The sequence below is a fragment of the Taudactylus pleione genome, unplaced genomic scaffold, assembly GCF_031769625.1.
Source record: "Taudactylus pleione unplaced genomic scaffold, aTauple2 ptg000251l, whole genome shotgun sequence".
NCBI classification, from domain to species: Eukaryota; Metazoa; Chordata; class Amphibia; order Anura; family Myobatrachidae; genus Taudactylus; species Taudactylus pleione.
In genome coordinates this window covers 9,771,528-9,796,643 of record NW_028284653.1, presented here as the reverse complement: position 1 = coordinate 9,796,643, position 25,116 = coordinate 9,771,528, and the positions used below count along the sequence as shown (strand labels likewise).

Here is a 25,116-nt window from a genome sequence, read left to right as displayed (position 1 = left end):
CTGCCTTACCTGATCTGTATAATAAAGGGGAACTGATGATGATATAGCAGAGGTGAAGCAGGACCCATGTGCTGCAGCAATAGACAATGCAGCCCCTACCTTCAGGGCCGGTGCACGGTTTCTAGGTGCCCTAGGCAAAGCTACACAACACGGCCCTTGCTCCCGTCATGTTGCTGGAAGAAAGTTGTTATAATCTGTTACATCCTGTGTCTGTGAAACCGTACGCAGTTAACATGGCTCCGGGATAGTTAGATAGATAGATAGATAGATGGTAGTTGACACTCCAGGCTTGCAGATCCCCAGCCTGCTTCCCTCTGGATGTTGATTTCAAGGTGCACTGCTCTGTCCATGGCCCTTTTTCTGCAGACTGTATCGGGACCTGCAATGGATGATGCAGGATTCCCAGCTGGAGACACTGTCTGCGGCCTGTGATACTTTGTTCCCCCCTCCCTACCGGACAGGCATGGTCCCATCAGTTACACACAGTATTACAGGGCTCACATAACATGATGAGCAGTGGCCGCGCTGGCTACAGTGGGTATAGGAGAGGAGAGCACTATGCTGATCTGCAGCATACATTGAGTACCTGCCAGTAGTTTGTAAGAAATAAAATTTAGCACCAAATTGAAAGGGGATGGGAGGATCCGCCACTGACCCTGAAGGGAAAGACTACTAGAATCGGGGACCAGAAAGCCAGGAGCGTGCGTCACGCTGGCTTCTTACATCACAATGCACTGCACATGTGCCTGGACTGGAATTTCAAGGATGCTGTTGTATCCACCACTAGCCAGGGATAGGACCGGGCGGCACTAAGACCTCAGCTGGCATGTAGTGTAGTGCGCGGGGTGACAGGGATAGTGGTGGTTGCGAGCCGCTGCCAACACCAGGTAAAAGAAGGATGTCTCTTTGAGAGACATCCTTCATTTTCTTTTTTTGTTAGGCGGCTAAGCGGGGCCCTCCAGGGGCCGGTGCCCTAAACAGCTGCCTAAAGCTGCTTAATGGTAACGCCGGCCCTGCCTCTCTTGAAAAAAAAAAAAAGAGCTGGTGATTCTGCCTTAACCTGCTTATTTCTCTAGCTCTCCCCATATAGAGCAAATTAGCGCTTCCTAGGGAGCATTACCACCCACTTTGGAAATTACTGGTTTAGTCTTTCTGGCTCTTTCCTCACTGCTTTCAAAAAGGCTGGAGAAGAATCATGCATTTGAAGCACCATTTTCTGTAAAATAGTTTTTTTTAATCAATATAGAGGGGTCCAACACAGTTCTAATGGTATATATTTGTTGCTCCTATCAGACAGGAGTAGGACCCATCAAGCACAGGTAGTTACTAAAATAACCAACCTGGACCTGGGAACTGTGTCCTGTCTGAAGATCCAGGAAGTAGATTCAGACAGCAGAATAGCTACAAACTAACCAATGTCAGGGATTGCAGAAGGGTAATGAAGGTCACAAGGTCAGAATTGGAGAGAGTAGAATGGTTTAAATAACTAGGCAAAGTCAATGGTTCGAGAAAACAGAGTGGTTAAGCAGATGAAATTTTAGCAATGGAGGAAATACAGGAAAATGAGTGCTCAAAGCTAATTCTCAGTACTAATAAGCTGTTTAGGAATGAAGCTGAGAACAGATGCCTTAAATAGAAGGAATGCGGAAGCAGGTGCTAGGAGCCATGATGTGCCAAGACAGGTGCATGATATCATTACACACTAACAACACATGCACATGAAACATGACGCCAGAGTTTTAGCAATGATTACAAGTCTACGGTGAAAAGAAGGTGGCCATGCTTGTGTACAATAAGCACCTACAGTATCTCAAGTAAGCTAGCTATTGTTACAATATAATTATATTCAGTAAGTTTCCCAGTTTCTTGGAACAGACACAAACCAGATAACATTTATTACCACAGTTAAGGACATACAGTAGGTCTACGTTTTCAAGATATAACTTCTTCTGCAAGCAAAGCCTCTAAAGCCTATTTTCAGTGGGTTTTACTGATGACATAGTGGTTTGTGATGGAAGGAAGTCATAGATAACATATTTGGAAGCATAACTTCCAAAAGTAAAAAATGAAAGTGGCTGAAAAGGATATTATCATTCCATTGGGAGACAGTAAGACAATGGGGAACCATTCTCTTCAGTGGAACCTTCTACCTGTCTGAAATAGCATAGGGTAACCCTCTGTAGTGGCAGAACTGTCACTGTCATGTTGCAGAAACAAAGCCTCAAAATAATAAATCCATGGAAGACAACTCTGGACCCTAAGGACTCAAACTCATGTCACGAGCCTTGGTCACGCCTTGAAGGAGTAAAAATAATTATTTGCATTTGTTGCTCCTCTGACCCAGAAACTCTTGGGGAAATATTCAATTGCCGGTGAAAAGCCGTTTTCGGTGAAAAGTTTCTGCTGATGACGTCATTTTGCCATCCCCGTATTCAATTGCAAAGACTTTACGCCGGTGCAAAAAGTCTGCGCCCTGTACCCAGCGGAAAAGATTCGCCTCTGAATAGAGGCGGAAACAAGTGCAGAATATGTACCTTTCAGACATACGAGGCAACCCAGGAATTTGGCTGAGGCAGGTCAAATTCCCGGGATTCTCGGTATGTCTGAAAGGGGTATAAGTGGCTGCTCAGAAAGTGTTCTTCACTGTGTTACATGATTGATAGCTCTGACTTCTACTCTTAGGGCCGTATTCAATTGCCGGCGAAAAGTCCCAGACTGTAGGCTGGACTTTCCGCCTACATCGCATGTTTTTGGAGAAAACACTTTCCGTGCGCGCGGCTGCTTTTCACCCTATTCAATTCCAAAGGACGCGACAACGCATCCTGGTGAATCTCAAACAGGCGAAAAGTGCTGTCAGATTTGGGGAAATCAGCCTTACACCCCCCAAAAGATGCACTGACAGGGGGATCACTATGGATACCCCCGAATAGCCCTGCTGAAGATATTTGGTGTGCTTAAATGCTCTCAATTGCTGCTATTTAGCGTCTTTGCACAAGTGGTGAAGAATAGCATGTAGCAGTTTTTTTTTGGCAAAAATAAGTAGTCCCAGCAAATTTGGGGTACATGAAAATGGGTGCAAGTATGGTTAAAATTTGCTACAGTGAGGTTCAACAAGCACTTCAAAAAACACCTGGGGCATACTTGGGGGACCTCCTGGAGTCTATTTCGCTAGTTTTTAACTTTGTCCCTCAACTTTTTTCGCCCCAAAACAAAAGTACTTTTTGGGGGTGATCTAAAGTAATTTTTTTTTATTTTTTGACGCAGTTTACCTTGGGGGACTGTCCCAAGACTGCAGGTGTGTTCACGCAACTTTGCACCCCAAACCAAAGATCGCCGGCGGGTCTCTGACACAGCGGGCCGCCTGCACTCCCGCTGGATCACCAGGGCAGAAATGTAAGAAAATAAATAATATAATAATAATAATAATAATAAAAAATTAAAATTTATAAAAAGGCTGCAGTGATTGGTCGGCTGGCTGCTGCATGATGATGACATCATCAACGGCAGCCGGTGAGGGGATAGGCTATGAAGGGCAGAGGAGAGGCAGGTAATATTAAAAACTAAAAAACCTGGCTTATGTCTGAAAGGGGTTTACCTGGGAATTTCCTGGGTAGACATTGTAGTGTGAAAGGGGGGTCTCGACCAAATACCCAGGATTTGCACAGGAGAAATTCCCATGTCTGAGCCGAAAATTTCCCGGGTTGTATGACTGAAAGGGGGTACTATTAGAAGCTAATTTTTTTCATAGAACTTTAAGTATAAACCACTCAGGTCTCCAGGTCTTGTACACATAGTCATAGTCCATGTCTAATATAGCTAAATGGAGACCAGTGAAATGGTGTCAAAGGTCAGGTACAGTAGGTCAAGTCAAATAATCAACAATAGTGGTGCAAAAAAACAGCAAAAGAAATAGTCATGTACCAAGGTATATTATAAGAAGGAACTGGAAAAAGGACACAGAAGATTAAATAGTGGCCGCACACATGTCAGGGTCATGAATTCAAAAGCATGTGCACACACATGTCGTGCATGTGCTTAATTGGGAGCATGTATTAAACAAGCACCTATTTAGATATATATGGCTTGAGAGTACAAGTCACAGATGGGCGTGTGCGCAAATCAAGGCAAAAAGCAGCAGAGAATTTGGGATGGTCATTTTTTCTTTTTAAATGTACATTCCACTGTGTTAGGACAAATTATTATATCCATTCTTATGTACCACACATACTATTTACTTTTTTGACATTCTATGCACCATTCAATCTGTACCTTCACTATGTAAGGCAACAAAAATGTGGCCCTCTATAACAAAACAAAGTGGGACAACACTGTATTATGACATTTAATCATTTAATATCTAGATTTAATTACAAGGAAACACACATGAATATTTATAGCTATATAAAATTGTAGAAGGTATGTCCTGTCCTCACAGTGCACAACGGCTTCTACTGCAAGCAGGGGATGGGACAGACCGATAAGAGTAGTGCAGATTAGTTCTAGTAGTGCATATTACTGTACATACAGTGTGTGTGTATATAAATATATATATATACATATATATAATATATATATATATATATATATATATTAATATATATATTAATATATAGTCAGGTGCAAAAAATAGTGGAACATTGACAGAATTTTCATATTTTGGCCTCTATTCACCACAACAATGGCTTTGCAATTAAACAAACAAGATGTGCTTTAGCTGCAGACCTTCAGATTTAATTTGAGGGTAATTACATCCAAATCAGGTGAATGGTGTAGGAATTACAACGGTTTCTATATGTGCCTCCCACTTTTTAAGGGGCCACAAGTAATGGGACTATCAACTAAAAAGCTATCAATTAAGCAGGTAAAAGGTAGGGAGTTGATTCTAGGTGTGACATTTGCATTTGGAATCAGTTGCTGTCAACTCTCAATATGAGATCCAAAGAGATCTCAGTGAAGCAAGCCATCATTAGGCTGAAAAATCAAAACAAACCCATCAGAGAGATAGCAAAAACATTAGGTGTGGCCAAATCAACTGTTTGGAACATTCTTGAAAAGAAAGAATGCACCGGAGAGCTCAGCAACACCAAAAGGCCCGGAAGACCACGGAAAACAACTGTGGTGGATGACAGAAGAATTATTTCCCTGGTAAAGAAAAACCCCTTCACAACAGTTGGCCAAATCAAGAACACTCTCCAGGAGGTAGGTGTATATGTGTCAAAGTCAACAATCAAGAGAAGACTTCACAAGAGTGAATATAGAGGGTTCACCACAAGATGCAAACCATTGGTGAGCCACAAAAACAGGAAGACCAGATTAGAGTTTGCCAAACAACATCTAAAAAAGCCATTACAGTTCTGGAACAACATCCTATGGACAGATGAGGCAAAGATCAACTTGTACCAGAGTGATGGGAAGAGAAGAGTATGGAGAAGGAAAGGAACTGCTCATGATCCAAAACATACCACCTCATCAGTGAAGCATGGTGGTGGTAGTGTCATGGCGTGGGCATGTATGGCTGCCAATGGAACTGGTTCCCTTGTATTTATTGATGATGTGACTGCTGACAAAAGCAGCAGAATGAATTCTGAAGTGTTTCGGGCAATATTATATGCTCATAATTAGTGAAATGTTTCAGAACTCATTGGACGGCGCTTCACAGTGCAGATGGACAATGACCCGAAGCATACTGCAAAAGCAACCAAAGAGTTTTTTAAGTTTAAAAAGTGGAATGTTATGCAATGGCCAAGTCAACCCCCTGACCTGAATCCGATTGAGCATGCATTTCACTTGATGAAGACAAAACTGAAGGGAAAATGCCCCAAGAACAAGCAGGAACTGAAGACATTTGCAGTAGAGGCCTGGCAGAGCATCACCAGGAATGAAACCCAGCGTCTGGTGATGTCTATGCGTTCCAGACTTCAGGCTGTAATTGCCTGCAAAGGATTTGCAACAAAGTATTAAAAAGTGAAAGTTAGATTTAGGATTGTTTAGTTTGTCCCATTACTTATGGCTCCTTAAAAAGTGGGAGGCACATATAGAAACCATTGTAATTCCCACACCGTTCACCTGATTTGGATGTAATTACCCTCAAATTAAATCTGAAAGTCTGCAGTTAAAGCACATCTTCTTTGTTTCATTTCAAAGCCATTGTGGTGGTGAATAGAGGCCAAAATATGAAAATTCTGTCAATGTCCAATATTTATGCACCTGACTGTGTATATATATATATATATATATATATATCATGTCAAGCGTGCTGGCACTCACTTCCTCCATCCAGTCTTTTGCGCTGGTGCCTTCCCTTGTCCTGAGCGTGGCCAGGGAATGTATAAATGCAACCGTGAGGGCGGCACTCGAAGCGGCTTATAAATAGACAAGGTCTCCTTTGGAATATATTTGGATATTCCAAAGGAGACTTTGTCTATTTATAAGCCGCTTCGAGTGCCGCCCTCACGGTTGCATTTATATATATATATACACACACACACACACACAAAATATACACTGTATATATAAATATATATATATATATATATGTACAACGGAATAGAGTAATAAAAGATGTATGTGAAACATTAGCGGCTGAGCCACACCCTTTTATGGTTTTTGGGGAATTTTTATTGTAACATTTCAGCAATTTGTAAGTGCGATGATATATTTGGCCATGGACTCTGAAGCAAAATGGACCGTTTCCAGGGGGTATTACAAGCTGTGCCCCTGTAGATGCAAATGATAATGCACTGTTACTCCGACCTCACTGTCCCCCAGCCTCCCGCCAATCAGTTGCTGCCAGCAGCTCCCGTGGAAAGCAGAGCAAAAAGGCATTGCTTTTCAGGGGCAAACCCGGTGCTGAATGGCTGGGAGTTGTGAGTCTGAAATCAACGTGTTGATATATTTGGCCATGGACTTTGAAGCAAAATGGACCGTTTCCAGGGGGTATTGCAAGCTGAGCCCCTATAGATGCAAATGATAATGCACTGTGACGCCGCCTCACCGTCTCCCGCCAATCAGCGGATGCCGGCAGCTGTCGTGGAAAGCAGAGAAAAGAGGCGTTGCTTTCAAGGCGCAAATCCGATGCTGATTGGCTGGGAGTTGCTAGCCTGGAATCGACATGTTGGAGAAAGTAGGTGAGAGAAGAGCGCCCCCTATGGCAGCAGCCTCATGTGTTGTGCCACCCGCATGCCTTTCCTCATTATGTAATAGCTACGTCACGCAGCCAGGTGGCCAATCAGGAGCCGAACTGGGCAGAACGTAAACAGTGTCTGCACATGGCTAGGGCGCTGGGTCCATGTGAGAGCGCAGACCACCAGTAGTACGTGAGAACAGCAACCAGCTGTGGTTACCCTTATGCCTTATCCTCCGGGTCACTGTGCCGGCTCTGTGTTCTGGTAGTTTTCTTGACATTTTAAGGTTTCTTGACATTATAAGGTTAGCTATACTATATTATGATAATTATGTTTTGAACTCGCTGCAAGTTCAAAGAATCGTTCAGAGGTATTCATCATGCCTCCTTGCCTAAAGTTCACTTCTGAAAAACTGCTCTTTTGCGGAGTCAGCTTTTCAGAATAGCGATACTTTTCTCCTTAGCTATGCTACCCCCACTGCCACTGCCCTGTGTCTCCCCTCTACCAGACCCCCGCGCCGGCGCCTGTCCCAGCCCACTTGCGGCCACCCTCCCACCGCCGGTCGCCACTGCCGCTCAGCACTCTCCCCCTTCTTCACAGGTGGCCTCTGTATGTAAACACCACCGATGTCTGTCCACCCACGGCCGCCCTTCCATTCCCGGCTGCCACTGTCGCTCAGCACTCGCCCTCTTCCCTGCCGGTGTCCTTCCCACAGCCGCTGTATGTAGCCACCCCCAGTGTCTTTTCGCCTGCCAGCTGCCACTGTTTTTTCGGAACTTAATGAATAGCCCTGACACTTAGTTTTACAAAAGTATGTGAAAATGTTAATTTTCACCTGCTCTTGTATAAAATAAGTGATGAATAGGCCCCTAAAGCATTTATTATAGTTTTTGTCGATTTTTTTTTCCATCAAATTTTATACAGTTTTATTACAAATTCTGTAATTTATTGCTGATTGAAATCTGTTGCAAAAGATTCACATTAATATCTTAATTAGTCTTTGAGATATTCAAATTCAAAGAGTGCTCCGGACAAAGGTAGACCGTTTGCAAATATATATATATATATATATATATATATGTATATATATATATATTCTATATATATATATATATATACAGTATATATATAAGTGTGTGTACAGTATAGTGTATACTGTATATACAGTATGTACACACACAGTTATGTGAAAGAGAAAATATGCTCTCTTTAAAGTCTGTTTTTTTTTTACATATTTACATACCGAATCAACTATTCCACAGTAGTTAAAATGTGATAAATCTAAATCCATGTGGCACAATGCACAACAATTTTTTCTTTGTCATTATTGAATCAACAAAAGATAAGCCAACATACAGTAAAGATGCCATGTATGAACTGAAGTTGTAAGTACTGTACACCTCATGACTTAGTAAGTTGCAGGACCACCTTCAGCAGGGGCTGATGCAGAGTAAAATGTATGCCTGTTTGCAGAGCGTATCTTGCGTGTTTTCACACTGCGCATTTACCAGCACCAAGCACACGTAAGTGTGGGTAATGTAGAGTCAATGCAGGCTATATGCACGCCTATGGAACTGAGTGAATACCACTGGATTATTATTGTTAATTTTATTTATATGTTTCGTTTTCATTTAATTATTCACACTGTTCATCTGTGGGCATTTTATATATTGTTCTTATCTTGTTTCTATAATTTGTACATTAAAATGTATATCTATATTAACTTTGCACATTTGTTTGTATCAGGTTGAGCTTAGTGCAGTCCCAACTTTTTTCTTTTTGTTTAGGAGGGTATACCTCCTCCCGAAGACCGTTGCTGGCCCAAAGCAGTCTTCTACCCTATATAGATATATATGTTCTATATTCTCATAAAATATGCATTAAAACAGACTAACTCTGTAATGGTGCCCACTTCATAACGGTATGCAATCGGGAAGCCGGCGCACGTAAGCCCAACAGTTGGCTTCCCGACTGCTTTATCCCGGTGAGGGTTAAATGACAGGCATCATATTCTAGACGCCTGTCATTTTACCGACGCCGGGAGACCGGCACCCGGCATCCTGATCGAAGTGATGCCGGGCGCCGCTGTGGACAGCCGAGGGGGGGAGGGTTAGGTTTAGGGCTCCCGGGGGGGACTTAGGGTTAGGCATGGTTAGGGAGGTTAGGTTTAGGCTAGGAGGAGGGAGGGTTAGGGTTAGGCACCCCCGGGGGGGACAGGGTTAGGCATCCCCCCGGGGGACTTAGGTTTAGGCGGCGGGGAAGGGGGGGTTAGGTTTAGGCACTTAGAGGGGGGATTAGGGTTAGGCACTGGGGGGAAGGTTAGGGTTAGGCACCCCTAAGGAGGGTTAGGGTTAGGGGGTTTAGGTTAGGTTAGTTCATACTTACCTGGGGACGATCGGGATTTTCAGCTGTGTCGGCCAGCCGCTGTCGGGATTTCAACCCGGCGGTAATTCGTATGTATTCCCTTCATAACACACCCTCTCTAGAGTGTGCCAAGCAGGAGCTGAAGTAAAATGTAGCAATAGCACTATGCTATGCTGCTGTAGACGGGATGTAGTTAGCAGACTGGTGGACGGGATGCCGCCGGTCTAAATCCCAACGGTGCAAGCCCAACACGGGACTTAGGATAGGCGTCGAAATACCAAAGCCTATCTTAATTTCGACACCGGAATACAGACGCCATCCCGAATGAGGTAAGCCGGGGACGTCTTAGCTGTTAGCCGCAGGGGTGTGTGTTAGGTTTAGGCAGCATAGCTGGGTTAAGGTTAGTTTTTTTTTTGGGGTGGGGATAGGGTTAGGCACCACTGGGGGGGTTGAGGGTTAGGCACGAAGGGGGAGACTTAGGTTTAGGCACTAACGGGGAGGGTTAGTGTGCGGGGTGGGGAGGGTTAGTGTTAGGCTACAAGAAGTGAGGGTTAGGGGGAGAAAGGGGGAGGGTTAGTATACTTTCCCGACCCCTATCGGGATACCGACCGTCGGTATTTTGACAGGAGGCATCCCGACTGCTGGTATTACATACCCATTCCCTGTAGACATGTGATTATGAAATGCTTGCTTTATGGTACTATAAACTAATATAATAACACAAATCACACGCATGATGGCCACACTGTAAGCAGAATGCACACAAATTGTTTTATCTGTTTGTTTAATTTGGCCAATACATATGTAGCCTATATACATGATTTGTCTCACTGGTGCGAACTCTCTCATTTTGAAAATGGAAAGAAAAAGTGAAAGAAAGCAAAATAATCATACTGTAGCTGTGAGGATCATCTCACACAAGTAATTTATTTTTAAAACTTGAAATAATAATGTAACACAGAGAATCTAAAACGTTTCTTTACTTACCCATGCTGAAATAAAAGCGTAGGTTCCCATATCCTGTGGTATCCATATAAGGAGTACATAATTTTCTTTCTCCATCTTTCAGAAATACAAGAGACAAGCCTGATTCTATTGTTCCACACTCAGTACCAATGACAGCTCCAAGAATTTCCCACCTGGCAAAAGAAAGGCTTCACCATGGGACATAAATTTGCTGTATATTTATAGCTATCATTTACAGAATTATATTTGCATATGAATGGGACTCAAAATAACAAGCATGTTACAATTAAAGTTATTACCTAATTATTTCCAATGGAATAAAGTGAGACAAATTACATTTATATTGATAAATCTCATATGAGATCAGGGACAAATATAAATCACACAACACAACATGCCATCATTAGTAAATGTATCAAGAACTAAACATGTAAGCCCCCAATTATCAACGAAGCATAACCCTTTTAACACTCCCAGTGATACTAAAAATTGCACTGTTGTTTTATATTGTTGATAAATGGAGGCCTATATCTCAAGGCAGATAAGAACCATTTTACCCACTTATTCGTTCAACTTTTTGTTTGCCCGATAATAACTAAACCCATTTTTTTTCACATGTAGGACAGCATTACATTTATTGTATGTAAGTTCAAATCTCCTACTTAATTATGCTTTACCACCTTTTCCAGTACCACTACCCTTGTACGGCAGAATTTAGCCTAAACCCTATAATTTAGCTTGAGTGCATGTCTATCTCTAATAGTTCTCTTCCTCTGAATAATGTTAATAATATACAAGGTTGTCCTACTTTGCTAATCTTTAATTATGGAATATGGTCTCCAAAATTTGAACATAGTATAATAGGTAAGGGCTCACCAATGACTTATGAAGTGGCATCAGTACCTCTTGCATTCTGCTACTACTGTAATTACTCTTTCTATGTGAGCAAGCATCTGACTGTCCTTCCACATTACCTTGTTATACTGTCTACTAAGCCTACTGTAATCATCCCAAAATAGTGACAGCTAGATCCCTTTCCTCCTATATTCAGCATTTAGGTTTTTGCTTTACTTCACATTAATTACACTTGCAACACTCTTGACCTTTCCTCTAGACTACCAAGATCACCAATCATTATGTTTGCATACCTGGTGTGCTTATATTTTTGCATATCTTTGTGTAATTTTCAAAAGACAGATTTTAGCCTTATTGCCATTAGTAATGCCATCACTAAAGATAAAGAGCACTGGCCCAAACACAAATCCCTGGGGTGCTTAATTGGTAACCTTCCCCAAGTCTGAATGTACCCCATTTATCACAAATCTTATTCAATACCAAAATACCTAACAGTCATTGATGAAGGACAGTGTCAAATGCGCAACGAAAATCTAGATATGCTACAGCTCCACATTGGTCAATTACTGTAGTCATCCAGTCAAATTAGTCACTGAGATTTATTTGACATGACCTTCCCCCAAGTGAGTCCATGCTGTCACCTGCCATCCCCACTACCGATGTCAGTGTCACTGTATTGTAGTTGCCAGCTTCATCTTCAATTACATTTTGTCCAGAGGGGCACATTTGCTCTTTTTCAGTCCTCTGGAACTACACTTGTTAAAAGTGACTGGTTCATCAATTCTGTTAAGGTACCAACTCCCCTTTAAGCACTTTAAGGGCCCTATTTACTACAATCCGCATTTAAAATGCAGTTGTGTGATATTTTCACCTAAATTTGCATTGCGAATTTAGGAAATATCACAGGGGTTTATTAAAAATCCCTTGCAGGGACAGATGCAAATCCCCTCCACAATCTGTTCACTGTATTTTTTCAGAAAAAATACAGTGAGAAGGTGCCCGCGCATGCGCCGCCCGTCTCACCTAAACCCCACGACCCCAAGCCCCCAGCGACTTCCCCCCTTACTGACACTTACCTTCGGTCATTGGTGCTCCATTGAGGTCCTCTGGGGCTCTGGTCAGCTGGTCTCCCATCCTGCACTGACCCTGGTCAGCTGTTCTATGCAGCAGCTGACCAGGGTCACAGTGCAGGAGCCGGGAAACCAGCTGACCGGAGCCCTGGAGGACATCACAGAGCACGGAGCACCGATCACCAGCCCTGGGGGTAAATTTACTAAGATGGGAGATCTATTAAGAAATGATGTTGCCCATAGCAACCAATCAGATTCCAGGTATTATCTTCTAGAAGGTGTTAGATAAATGAGAAGTAGAATCTGATTGGTTGCTATGGGCAACATCACTTTTCAAATAGAACTCCCATCTTAGTAAATTTACCCCCTGGAATCAGGTACTGTAAATGTTTTTTTTTTTTTACTTTTTTTTTTTTTTTGCAGTAATCAGCAGCTGATTACTGGGGCCGGCTCCTGTCTCTGCTCTGCCTGCGAGTCGGGGAACTGGGGGAAACCCTGGATAACATCATCTGAAGGTGGCGTTTTTATCACAAGGTTTCCCCCAGTATATTTTCACATTTTATTTTCAATAACTTTGGCCAGATCACATTTCCTATTACTATTATGGAAAATATGATCTGCTTACTAAAAATATGTGATAATTAGGGTTTGGAGTAGAATTTTACAAATTCTACTCCAATTGCCCTTTAGTAATTTTATGTGAATCTAAAATAATGTGAAAAGAGTGTGAACATACCCTTTTCCACTTTATATTAGTAAAAATAATGTTAATAAATACAGCCCTAGGTATCTTTGCATGTATCTGTCAGTCCCACTGTCTTATCCTCTTTAAGTTTTGAGAGTCCTGTTAGCATCTTCTCTTCTGTTAATGGACTTGAGCAGTGGTGGCTCCAGGGGTGGGGCTGCAGCACAGTCCAAAATTCAGATAGGGGAGCCTCACCTACTGCCAGTGAGCCCCAGCCATCTTAGTTTGGCAGCGTTTGAAATGGCAGTTGGTGTGGCTCCCATATTTGAATTTTGGACTGCGCTGCACCTGGAGCCTCCACTGGACTTGAGTGTATTTTGTTTCAATCAATGATTTTGCTATTCAAATGTAGACCCACTCCCTTCTTCTGCTGCTGCTATGAATACTTTGCAAAACTAATAATTAAGATAGTTTGCTATACATTTTTAATCCACAATAAGACCATCTCCCTGTCAAGACATCCTTAGGCCTACTATTCTTCATTTTGCTTTTCTTGTATCACTTGTACAGTATGCTGTTCCTACAGAATGCTTTTCGTACTGAAAATTTCATCTTCTCCTCAGCTTGTGCCTTTTCCTATCTGATAGCTCTCTTATGGCGGCCATACATGGTGCGATAGGCACCGTGCAACGCGACGGGGGACCCGGCTTTCAACACATTGGGCTGTCCCCACACATGGTGCAATCGGGTGGCTGACCTCCCGATATGCCGGCTCCCCCCGTCCAACTGCATAGCGCTGCATGGGATCGCACATCGCATCCCCTGATCAACTGATCCTGCAGTAAGATCAGGGGGTGCGATGTACGACCCCACTGGTGAGCGCTTGGTCCGACATCAGGCACATACACGGTGCGATATAGCAGCCAAATCGTACCAATCAGTCAGATCGGCTGCTTTATTGCACCGTGTGTGGGGGCCTTTAGCCTCCTTCTGACTAGCAACAGTTATCTAAAGTAAAAACAGGAAAAGTGTTATTTGCCGCAGTAGCTTGTGTTAAATAGTCACTAGTAGAAGTTATAACAAGAATATGTTGGGGAGCATGTTTTAATGCGTATTGGAGCATACACACGGTCAGATTTGTCAGACTTGTCAGATTTGTCAGATGAACGATTGAACGATTTGAACGATTTGAACGATTTTACCAAAGTTTTGAACGATTTGAACGATTGAACGATTTTTGACTGCATTAAAATGAATGGAATCGTCCAAGTCTGACTGCATACACATCAGATGTCAGATATCGTTATCTGACAAACGGGAACGCGCATTGTAAATCGTCCATCGTTCAGGCATGTCAGATATGTCAGATTTTCCTTCAGATATGAACGACTGAACGATTTTTAAATCGTTATCGTTCATATCTGAAGGAAAAATCTGACCGTGTGTATGCACCATTACTGTCTCTGTTATATTAAATTACAAGTTAAAATATTTTGCATATTACTTGTACAAAACATTTTAAGTGTAATTTTTATTTTATTTTTATATAATATTTTATATGTAAGTGGACATCTGATCTATGATTAATCACTATTAATTTGAAGAGAGTGCATTAATCACTTTCAGTCAGAAATCAGCATTTAATTTTTCGAGAAAGCGCCAGGCCAGCACAAAACAAATTAGTATGTTACTCTGACTTACGGTCTTATAAATTGTTGTACACTAATATGTTTGTGTTACTTCCACAATGCCCGTCACGCCCGGTCACTCCATAGAAATGAATGGGGAAGCGCCCTTTGGCTGATAGATATCGCTTTTGCATTCATTTCTATGGCAGTGTCCACATGTGACCTGTCATTTTGACACAGCTGTCTACAGGCCAAGTCCATGGCTTTGTTATTTTTCCAAGAATCTGTGGATGTCTACATGGGCGGAAGAGGAGCTGATCTAAGGATTCTGTGAGCATTAAATTAAAAAACAAGGACTGTGTAATAGAGTGATTATTAAAAAAACTAAAACATTGGTGTCCATGTTCGGTGTAAGGGGCATTACTAGTAAAATGAGCCTTATGAGTCACAGTTTGATTGGAATTGGGTAAGAAATGGCTAAATTGAGTGTTGTCATCTGTACATAATCTAATGCACATTAGAAGTGTGTGGCTGATGCTGAACAGGAAAACAGCAGTTGGCTTTGTTGTCCCTGGCCTAATCTTATGGTTATGTTAACGTCATTTATTCATAAGTCATAAGGTAGTCTTTTCATTTGAGGCCTTGCCCCTTATTGTGAGGCCAAACCCCTTTTCGGGGCTTACTATCTCAAGTTTGTTTGTGGGGGTGGCGCATACTGACTGTTCGCACTGGGAGCCATATCGTCTAGAAACTGCTCAGTACCTACCTGCCGGAAAGGACTTTGCTAGGTACAAGTCAGCACATTAAAGTCAGCCATGTTTAAAAATACAAATAATTACAAAATATATATGGTAAATCTAAGACATAAATGTGCTTATACCGAGCAGTAACAATAATGCTACGTGTTACATTTTCATGTAACACTTAAATAAAGGTATAGGGGGTCAATCCAACTAAGTGCGAAGGGTGCGGTGTGCCGTTGCAACGGTGTTTAAACGCCGGCAACGGCACCGCATCTCGCACCCTGTAGTATCTATATAGTTTAACACACCCTTTGCTACCTGACCCGAGCCTAGATTCGCATAAATTTGCTCAGAGCCCTATGGGGCTGCGACCAATATTAGGTAAATCCGGGCTACCGTAAAGTGCGGCCACTGCCACGATAACTCGCACACGTGAGATCATCGCACCTAATAGGAGTGACCCCATAGTCCTAGAATGCTAGTACCCGTAGTATGGATGTGTAGTTTTTACCGTTTTCAACCTGTGCAACCTCTAAAGAAACCATTAACTCATAAGGCTATGTGCAGTTTGTTTTTATGTGGGTGGTTTTTAGTGGACGCGTAATGTCTATCTTTGGATCCAGCAGGGTAAAACCTACACTTTATAACGATTCTGAACAATGGTTCATGGTTTATACATTTTAATATTTTCCCTATTTAAGTTATTCTTTATTTTTATTTTTGCATTCTCATGAAATCTCGTCATATGCAGTGTCACTAATATTTGGAAGACTGCCTGTTTTATTGAAGTTGTTTGCACTATTAGATATTTTCTTCTTTAGTATTGTTGTTGGAAATGGAAGGAGGGCTAAAAATGTACTGCTGCCTCCTCTTCACCATTCTCTCAGATAATTGGGCTCTATTTATTAACATTATTTTTACTAAAATAAAATGAAAAAGGGTGTTTTCACACCCTTTTCACATTATTTTAGTTTCACCTGTAGTTACTATAGGGCAATTGGAGTAGAATTAGTAAAATTCTACTCCAACCCCTAATTATCACTTATTTTTAGTAAAGCAGATCGCATGTCCCATAATTGTAATGGGAAATGTGATCCGACCATACTTACTAAAAATAAATTGTAAAAAATTACCGGGGGAAGCCCTGTGATAATAACGCCACCTGGAGGTGGCGTTATCCAGAGTCTCCCCCGGTTACCGGGCTCCCACTCTGCTCTAACGGGGAGAGCAGAGGCGGGAGCCGGTACCAGTAATCAGCTGTGTGGTCTAAATAGACCGCAAGCTGATTGCTGTAAAAAAAAGAAAAAAAAAATGAAACATTTTTTTTTTACTTACCTGAATCCAGGGACCGGAGATCGGGCCTCCGGTGATGGCTCCCCTCCGGTCAGCTGGTCTCCCACAGTGCACTGCTGCCCGGTCATCAGGTGATCGGGCCCCAGTGCAGTATGGGAGATCACCTGATCGGGAAGCCCGGAGAAGATCACCGGAGGCCAGGAGGATGCAGGTAAGTGTTATGAAGGGAGGGGGGGGTCACGGGGGGGGGGGTCGCAGGGGTCCGCGATCGTGGGGGGCGGGGCTTAGCGTCGGTGGGGGGTAGCAGCGACGGTGGGTCGGCGCATGCGCGGGCTCTTAGTCCCGTTTTTTTTTCGAAAATACCGCGACTAGAGTGCGGATGGGATCCGCAGGGACAGAGCTTTATCGCAAGCTCTGTCCCTGCAAGGGATTTATAGTAAATCCCTGTGATATTGCCTCACTCGGTGATAACACACTACAATCCGCATTCAATATGCGGATTGTAGTAAATAGAGCCCAATGTGTCCTCTGATCCAGAGTGGCAAGTATTGTTGTGACTCACTGTGATCTTTGCAGAAGTCGGCTGAATGTCATTAGAGTCTATGGGGTAAATTTACTAAGATAGGAGTTCTATTTAAGAAGTGATGTTGCCCATAGCAACTAATCAGATTCTACTTTTCATTTATCTAGCACTTTCTAGAAGATAATACCAGGAATCTGATTGGTTGCTATGGGCACCATCACTTCTTAATAGAACTCCCATCTTAGTAAATTTACCCCTATGGGTCAGTGACATCCAGTGCTTTATGTACATTACTACTTTATAATTTGGGAGACACTCTAAGTGGGTGGCATTTCAATCCCACAGTGGAATAAAAGTAAGGTCCATGTGGGGGAAGAAGCTTTTTAAGTATACTACGATTGAAATAAAGGCTTGATTTACTTGGTAGTCAATTATGATTGTCACACACTCTCTGGTTCACTGGCTTTAAATATGCTCCATTTACTCTAACTGAAGTATATGTCTCTCCATTGACCCAAGCACTAACCTAGGATTTAAATGTAGGCCATGTGTAAGATGCATCCAGAAAAAAAAACTAATTAAAGAAATACAGAAATACAGAAATAAATAAAACTTTACTGAATCGAAGCTTTTGAAAAGCTTATAAGTTACACATCACAGATGCTACAAAGCACACACATTTAAGATAATTCATTATCACACAGGTAAAAATAGAACTAACAACCATGCTTTCTGACAGAACCGCTATTGGCATGTTTATTTAAGCTTAATATATATATATATATATATATATATATATATAGAATTATATATATATATATATATATATATATATATTTATTTTTATTTTTTTAAATTTTTTAAATCTTTTATCATTTTTTGTCTTGATTTTCATCTCAAGGTGACAATTATGTGGTTATTTAAAATGGAACTATCACTATTTGTATTTTTTATATTTATATTTTCATTTGCTCAAACTAAATGGCACCATTCTCTGTGGCCTCATCATTACCATGATTTGTGCGTCTCCTCTATCCAGCATACAGTTTTTTACCTACTGTTTATTGCTGTTCTGCTAATAATAACAGAAAACTATGAAAAAATAGTACAAAAAGATAGGGAGCTGAAGTATGCATTACTTGACCGAGCGCACTGCGCTATAAACTTCTCTCCCCTCCCCCTCGCTCTGAAAATGTGTTTTACAATATAATGCTAATGAGGTTAGGTTTTTGGTTTTAAGGATTAATTTAATTGTATTATACATTAATTGTGTTCAAATTCTACTATACCCCTTTCAGACTAGCAGCCAAAACCCGGGCTATTGTCGGATTAATCCGGGGTGCTGATAGGTGTGAAAAGGGCCAGGGTTTTATTCCCATGTCGAGTTACCCGCTAATCCAACCCAGGTAGCTTGCAGGGTTTAACACGAGAGCGACCCGTTGTCCCGTTTACAGCATGGGGACTTCCTGGTTTCTTGGCGCTTGGAGATGATGTCATCTCCAAGTGCCAGAAGAACAGTTCCACTGCACCCGTGTGCAGTGTGAACGAGCGGGGCCTGTCCCGGGTCTGATCCGGATTGGAACAATGGAGCTCATTCAACCCGCTCTCTAAATGCGTTCGCTCACAGCCTGCGTATGCAAATCCAGCGCATGCCCAGCAAGGCAGGCGATCGCATGGCAAGGCATTAGCATGCCCACTATGTCTTGGCGTGCGATCACTTAGTGTATGCAGATGCCCACCAGCCATTCATAAAACGCCCACCTGCGCACATCATCTCCTGGAAGTGCATGAAAACATTGGTACATCGAGCACCATCGGATGCGATCGCAGCGCTTGAGGTTGACTATACTCTGCCGCAAGCACTGCGATCACTTCAGTGTGAAATCCCACCAAGTGACGTTTACTGTGACGCTGCCTTCTAATTATGCACGCCTCTGAAACGGTGTTGCAACACTCAGGCACGCCTGCATTCGCACCTCCACTCCCCCGTTACTAGTGGCCTGCCCCTATCACCACCCACAAACGGCATCTCCTGTCACTCACTCTGCTGGGCTGTCTATGGGCAACGAGCGAACGTATTCTGATCTTTCGCAGTGGCTTGCACATGTGCATTGCGATGCATACGCATGAGCAGATCGCAACTATCGGTCAGCTACAAAGCGTTCGCATCCTAGCGAGCGGGTCTGAATCAGCTCCCAAATTCTGAGTCAGACCCGGACATTAGTGTAAAAGAGGTATTACTTAGCTCTTCCTTATATGATCTTCCAGATCCTTTCCCTCCAATTTCAAACTAAGGGGTATGATCTCTGCAGACAATTTGCAAGACTTGCCTATGGGCTTATAGTCCAACTGAGGAACAACACAAGTAAAAACGTCCTGATTTATTATGGATGGCCCCTATTATCATGTCTTTTTCTTTCTTGCCTAAAACACATCTTATTTTACACCTCATATATATCCTAAATAAGCCTTCAGAGTAGGAGAATGGCTTTGGGTATTCATTTCATGTATTATTTGTGTGCATTATTATAATTGCATTGATATATATCTGTTACCCAGATGGCTCAAAAGACTTCCTCTGATAATAACTGTTTAATCACTACCATCTCATAGAACATATAAAAATGAAATTATTTTTGGGGCTAAGAACAGGTTTCGGGCACCCTTTAAACCAGGAACACTTCTATAAATGCGCAATAGCCATCACCTAATATATTTCATATTTTAGAATATGTTCTCCCACTATATGAAAGCTTGTGTTTGCGTTTGCTGTCACCACCAAAGTACCACCCAATATGCTTATCTCCTCTAACTAGAAGGAACAGATTTTTGTTCCCTTGCATATGAAGACAACTAGAGGAGCTACCCCTGTGTTATTATGTACAAACAGATACAATATACATAGAATCATAGAATTTTGACGGCAGATCAGAACCACTTAACCCATCTAGGGCCGTATTCAATTAGCGGCGAAAAGCCGTAATCTGCGAAAAAGTATCTCGGATGACATCATTTCGCCAGGCGGAAAAGTATCGCTGTATTCAACTGGAAACACTTTTCGCGGACGCGAAAACGCAATGCAATGTAATAGGCAAAAAACAAATTACGTCGGAAAAAAGTGCAAAATCGCTATTTTGGGGTGCAAAGGTGGGGAAACCACTCAGCACCCTTGGGACATCCCCCAAAGGATAACTGCGTAAAAAAAACAATGAAAAAAACTATGAATACCCCAAAAATTACTTAGTAAAAAGGGGGCGAAAAAGTGCAAGGTAGGGGTACAAACTTAAAAACTAGCGAAATAGACTTTAGGGGGATCTGCAAGTAGGGGTGAGGTGTTTTTTTGATTACAGGTGCTTGCTGAAGGTGCGTTTTTGGCGGCACTTAAAACTCCACTTTAGCAATTTTAAAACATGCTTGCACCCATTTTCAAGTAACCCAAATTCGACAGGACTACTTACTTTCTCCAAAAAAACCTGCTTAATGCTATTCTTCACCACCTGTGCAAAGACGCTATATAGAGGCAATTGAAATCACTTAAGTACCCCAAATAGCTCCAGGGGGGCTAATCGGGGACATCTATACTGATCCCCAATGTTAGTGCATCTTTTGGGGGGTGTCAGGCTGATTTCCCCATTTCTGACAGCACTTTTCACCTGTTTGAGTTTCGCCGGGAAGCGTTTTTGCATCCTTTGGAATTAAATACGGCGAATAGCAGGGGTGTGCACGATAAGTTTCCGCAGATAAAACACGCAAAGTCGGCGAAAAGTGCGGCATGCGAAAAGTATCGCTGGTATAAAACTAATTGAATACGGCATATAGAATATAGAGTGATGGTCTAGCGCAACTTACGTAAGTGGTAGGAACTTTAAAAGATGGTTTGCTGCTGCACTGGAGAATGCCTGACCTCATCCAGTAATAGACAATATATAAGTATTTACCAGGTGCTGCGCACAACCTCTGTACTAAATTGTGTAGAATATTGAATGTAAATGAATATGAGTAGGCAGAATAGTGTTATAGAAATGGTATTTATTGAAAAACTGCAATTGTTAATTGTTAAAATAATAGAATAGAAGTGTACTAGTCTGTCTTGTACACATACGTAAAAAAGTAATGGTGTACCCACACTATCAACTTATCCCCTTCTGGAATATTAAATTGTTCAATTTTTCAGCATAAAAAACTGCTACCAAACTTGCATGGATTCCCAATGTCAATAACGATGAATGGAAAAAATCCAAGGAAAAGAAAAAGAGAAAAATAATGGGTTTTGTACAAACTGAATAAATGAATAAGTCACATGTGCCGTACAACCACCGGTGTCAACTCACATGTGAGTCTATATAAATTACAAAAGTCTGGGTGTGAGAGATATACAGCGGCGTCCTGCTAATCTCAATTACAGTACCTTGAATAATGTTCTAAGCTAGATGTACCATTGCCCGGGGTGAGTCTTCTCGCGATCCGGGGACAGCTAGCTTGAGCCGGCAGCGGGGATCACTCTGAGCTGTGGCACACTGTAACGCACGAGCATGGACACTGCCCCTGTTTCCAGGGACAGGGCCGGGGACGCACTCGAGTGCACCAGCAAGCGAGGGAGGTGCCGACGGTCCTGGCTCTGGTCGGGCCGGGGGCCGTGGACGCTGCCCTAGGCAGAGAATACTTACCCGGATGGGCTCAGCTGACTGTCCGTCTTCCTACTCCATTGCGAGCTCGTGACGGTCTTTTCTTTCTTGCCGGTGGTTGATGTTAGTTGATGCAGTGGTGGGTGGATATAGGTGATTCGGCACAGAGGTGAAGGGTTCTCAGGGTGTCCAACTCCAACGCGTTTCGACCTGTTCGGTCTTCCTCTGGGAGCATATAGTCAATCTGTGTAGTTCACGGATCTTAAATGTAGCTGTCTTCCTTGTGATTGGTTTGTGAAGTGACATCATCATGTCCTGATTGGCTTAAAATTCCTGTGGTATGTAGACGGCTCGTGTTTCCCCAAATTGTTTATAGGTTACTATGGTGATTAGTTAGAAGTCTTGCGCTTGCTTATATTCGTGGATAGGATAGTTAATCTCCTCCTTTCCAACAACTCTCAATTAGTGGAGTTCATTAGGTATAGTGTATGGTAACTTGAAAGCATGAACCGCTTGAGCTGGGGATTAATCTGTTAACTATAGGTTATGTCAAAACCATGTCATGAATGTAATTCCCATACAACTACTTCTGTGGTGTTGGATGGGTTAATCCCTGCTAATTCATATATCTGCTCTGTGTTCAGATTTCTAATAATACCGGTCCTACATTCAAGTGTATAAACTCATTCCTATTGATGTGTACAAACCTATTCATCTGTATTTATTCTAGTTTTGTTTTAAATAATTATCTAGATATTTTAAAAAAAATATTTTTTAAGGTGTTTTTAATCATAGATGTTAATGCAGAGAATATCTCTATCCCACATAGTACATTCAGGATGTGGCTCATATAATACAATATGAGAATGGAGTGTATACAAAACAAGTTAACATATAACATATGAATGGGATTGGTATTATTTCTTGAAGAATTAATACATATTGGATGTATTCTTTGTAGGATCAAACCTAATCATATTTTTGTGATATAAAAATTCATTTGTTTGTGGAGAAGGGTACTTAAAATAGTATTCGTATATGTATATGTATAACGTATTTCCATACAACTGGTGATGCTGAGGTCTTAATGTGGACCAGTTGTGGGGATCCTATGGGTGATAATTCTACCATCATGATATTATATAAGATTATTGTTTGCATATTAAAGATCTGATTTCATTGTCACGATTCAAACCTTTAGGGTGGAATGTTTGTAACTCATACATCCACCCTAGTTCCACTTTGTTTATATGATATTCAAAATCCCCCCCTCTCCAATTGGGTCTTACGGTTTGTAATGCTAAAAAGCTAAGATTTTTTGTATTGTTGTTATGGTAATCATTGAAATGTTTTGATAGGCTGTGACTCTCTAGTTTCTTGTTGATATTCCTGACATGTTCGGCTATCCTAATTTTCAAAGGTCGGGTAGTTCTCCCCACGTACGTACGTTTTTTATGCTGAAAAATTGAACAATTTAATATTCCAGAAGGGGATAAGTTGATAGTGTGGGTACACCAGTACTTTTTCACGTATGTGTACAAGACACACTAGTACACTTCTATTCTATTATTTTAACAATTAACAATTGCAGTTTTTCAATAAATACAATTTCTATAACACTATTCTGCCTACTCATATTCATTTACATTCAATATTCTACACAATTTAGTACAGAGGTTGTGCGCAGCACCTGGTAAATACTTATATATTGTCTCTTACTGGATGAGGTCAGGCATCCTCCAGAGCAGCAGCAAACCATCTTTTAAAGTTCCTACCACTTACATAAGTTGCGCTAGACCATCAATCTATATTCTATATATTGTATTACCCCACTGACCAAGGTCCAGCAGCATTTAATTGTAAATGGGACTTCTAGACATCAGATTAAATAGGGAAGAAAGGGCCACCAAAGCCTTCTCAACATTATCCTACACGATTAATGCAAAACAGATTACTAACAAATTTTGTGATACCTTCCTCAGGTTAGAAAAATTGATTGATAAAGAAACACGTCTATGGTGGGATACACATACTCTCAAATGGTATACTGACAATCACATCATACCTAAAGGGTTAAACAAAACACCCACCTGTAACCATGATGATATAGAATTCATGATCAAATGGGATAATATCTTGAAGGAATGTTCATTTAAATTAATACAGCTCTTAATAGACCATCATAAGGAACAACTAGATGAACTAAAGGTGGAAATTGACAATCTAGACCAACAATTAGACCCATATAAATTAGATCCAGAGTTTATTACTCTTTCAAACTTAACATTAAAGAGAATAGAAAAAGGGGAAATTGGTATAATAGAAAAAAAGAAAGGAAAAATTCTCAGAGATAAACTGGGGATTAATAAAAATAAAAATAAAAATATAAAAATATAAACAGAAACAATTATCTGAATAAACAAACGTCCAAATTGACCAATACCAAGAGTACTCCAATATATAAGAAACTTAATTTAACGTATCAAGAATACATGAGACGAATACATGCAAACACAGAGATCCACAATAGAATACGCAACAAATCAGGATCAAATTTCAATTTGGATAACTCAACAATTTCATCTACAGACAGTGTAGAAGAACTTTTGAGTCAGTCATTTTCTATTTATGAAATAGATAATGTCCCAGATTATGATTATGATTAAATTGCTCTATTGTCTTAGCCTCTACCACCTCTGATAGGAGGCTATTCCACTTATCCACTACCCTTTCTGTGAAGTCATTTTTTCTCAAATTTCCTTTGACCCTACCACCCTCCAGTTTCAGTGCATGTCCTTGTGTTCTAGTACTTTTCTTCTTTTGAAGAATGCTTCCCTCCTGTTAAAACCTTTGATATATTTCAAAGTTTCTATCATGTCCCCTCTTTGCTTTCTCTGCTCCAAACTATACATATAAATCTTTTATGGGTCTATTTTTTTTAAGATAAATATATCCCGCTGTGAGTTCAATAAAAGTATTGGAGGCATTCATCATACCACTTAATTATAGCTTCCAAAAAGCTGCTCCTTTGAGGAGACAGCTTTTAGGAATAACGGGAATTTTCACCTGCTGCCTTGATTCTTCACAGACTTGCTTGAAGACAGGCTGTGAAGAAACAATTAAGAAGATGGAGGAGTTTAGCCCTCCCATGCCCACTCGCCTGCTTGTTCCACCCCGCTCACACCTGGCCTACCCTGCTGCCATTCCCCTGACACCCCGCCCACCTGCTAGCCCACTCGC

The 25,116-nt window shown here is 41.5% G+C and overlaps 1 protein-coding gene across 1 annotated transcript in view; it reads right to left on the bottom strand.

Moving 5' to 3' along the window:
* The window catches only part of RELN (reelin), a 640,798-nt gene that overhangs the window by 281,308 nt on the left and 334,374 nt on the right, over positions 1 to 25,116 (bottom strand). The window contains exon 12 of the mRNA XM_088480241.1: positions 10,476 to 10,627. Coding sequence (XP_088336367.1) covers positions 10,476 to 10,627 — 152 coding nt within the window. The remainder of the gene's footprint in view (positions 1 to 10,475; positions 10,628 to 25,116) is intronic.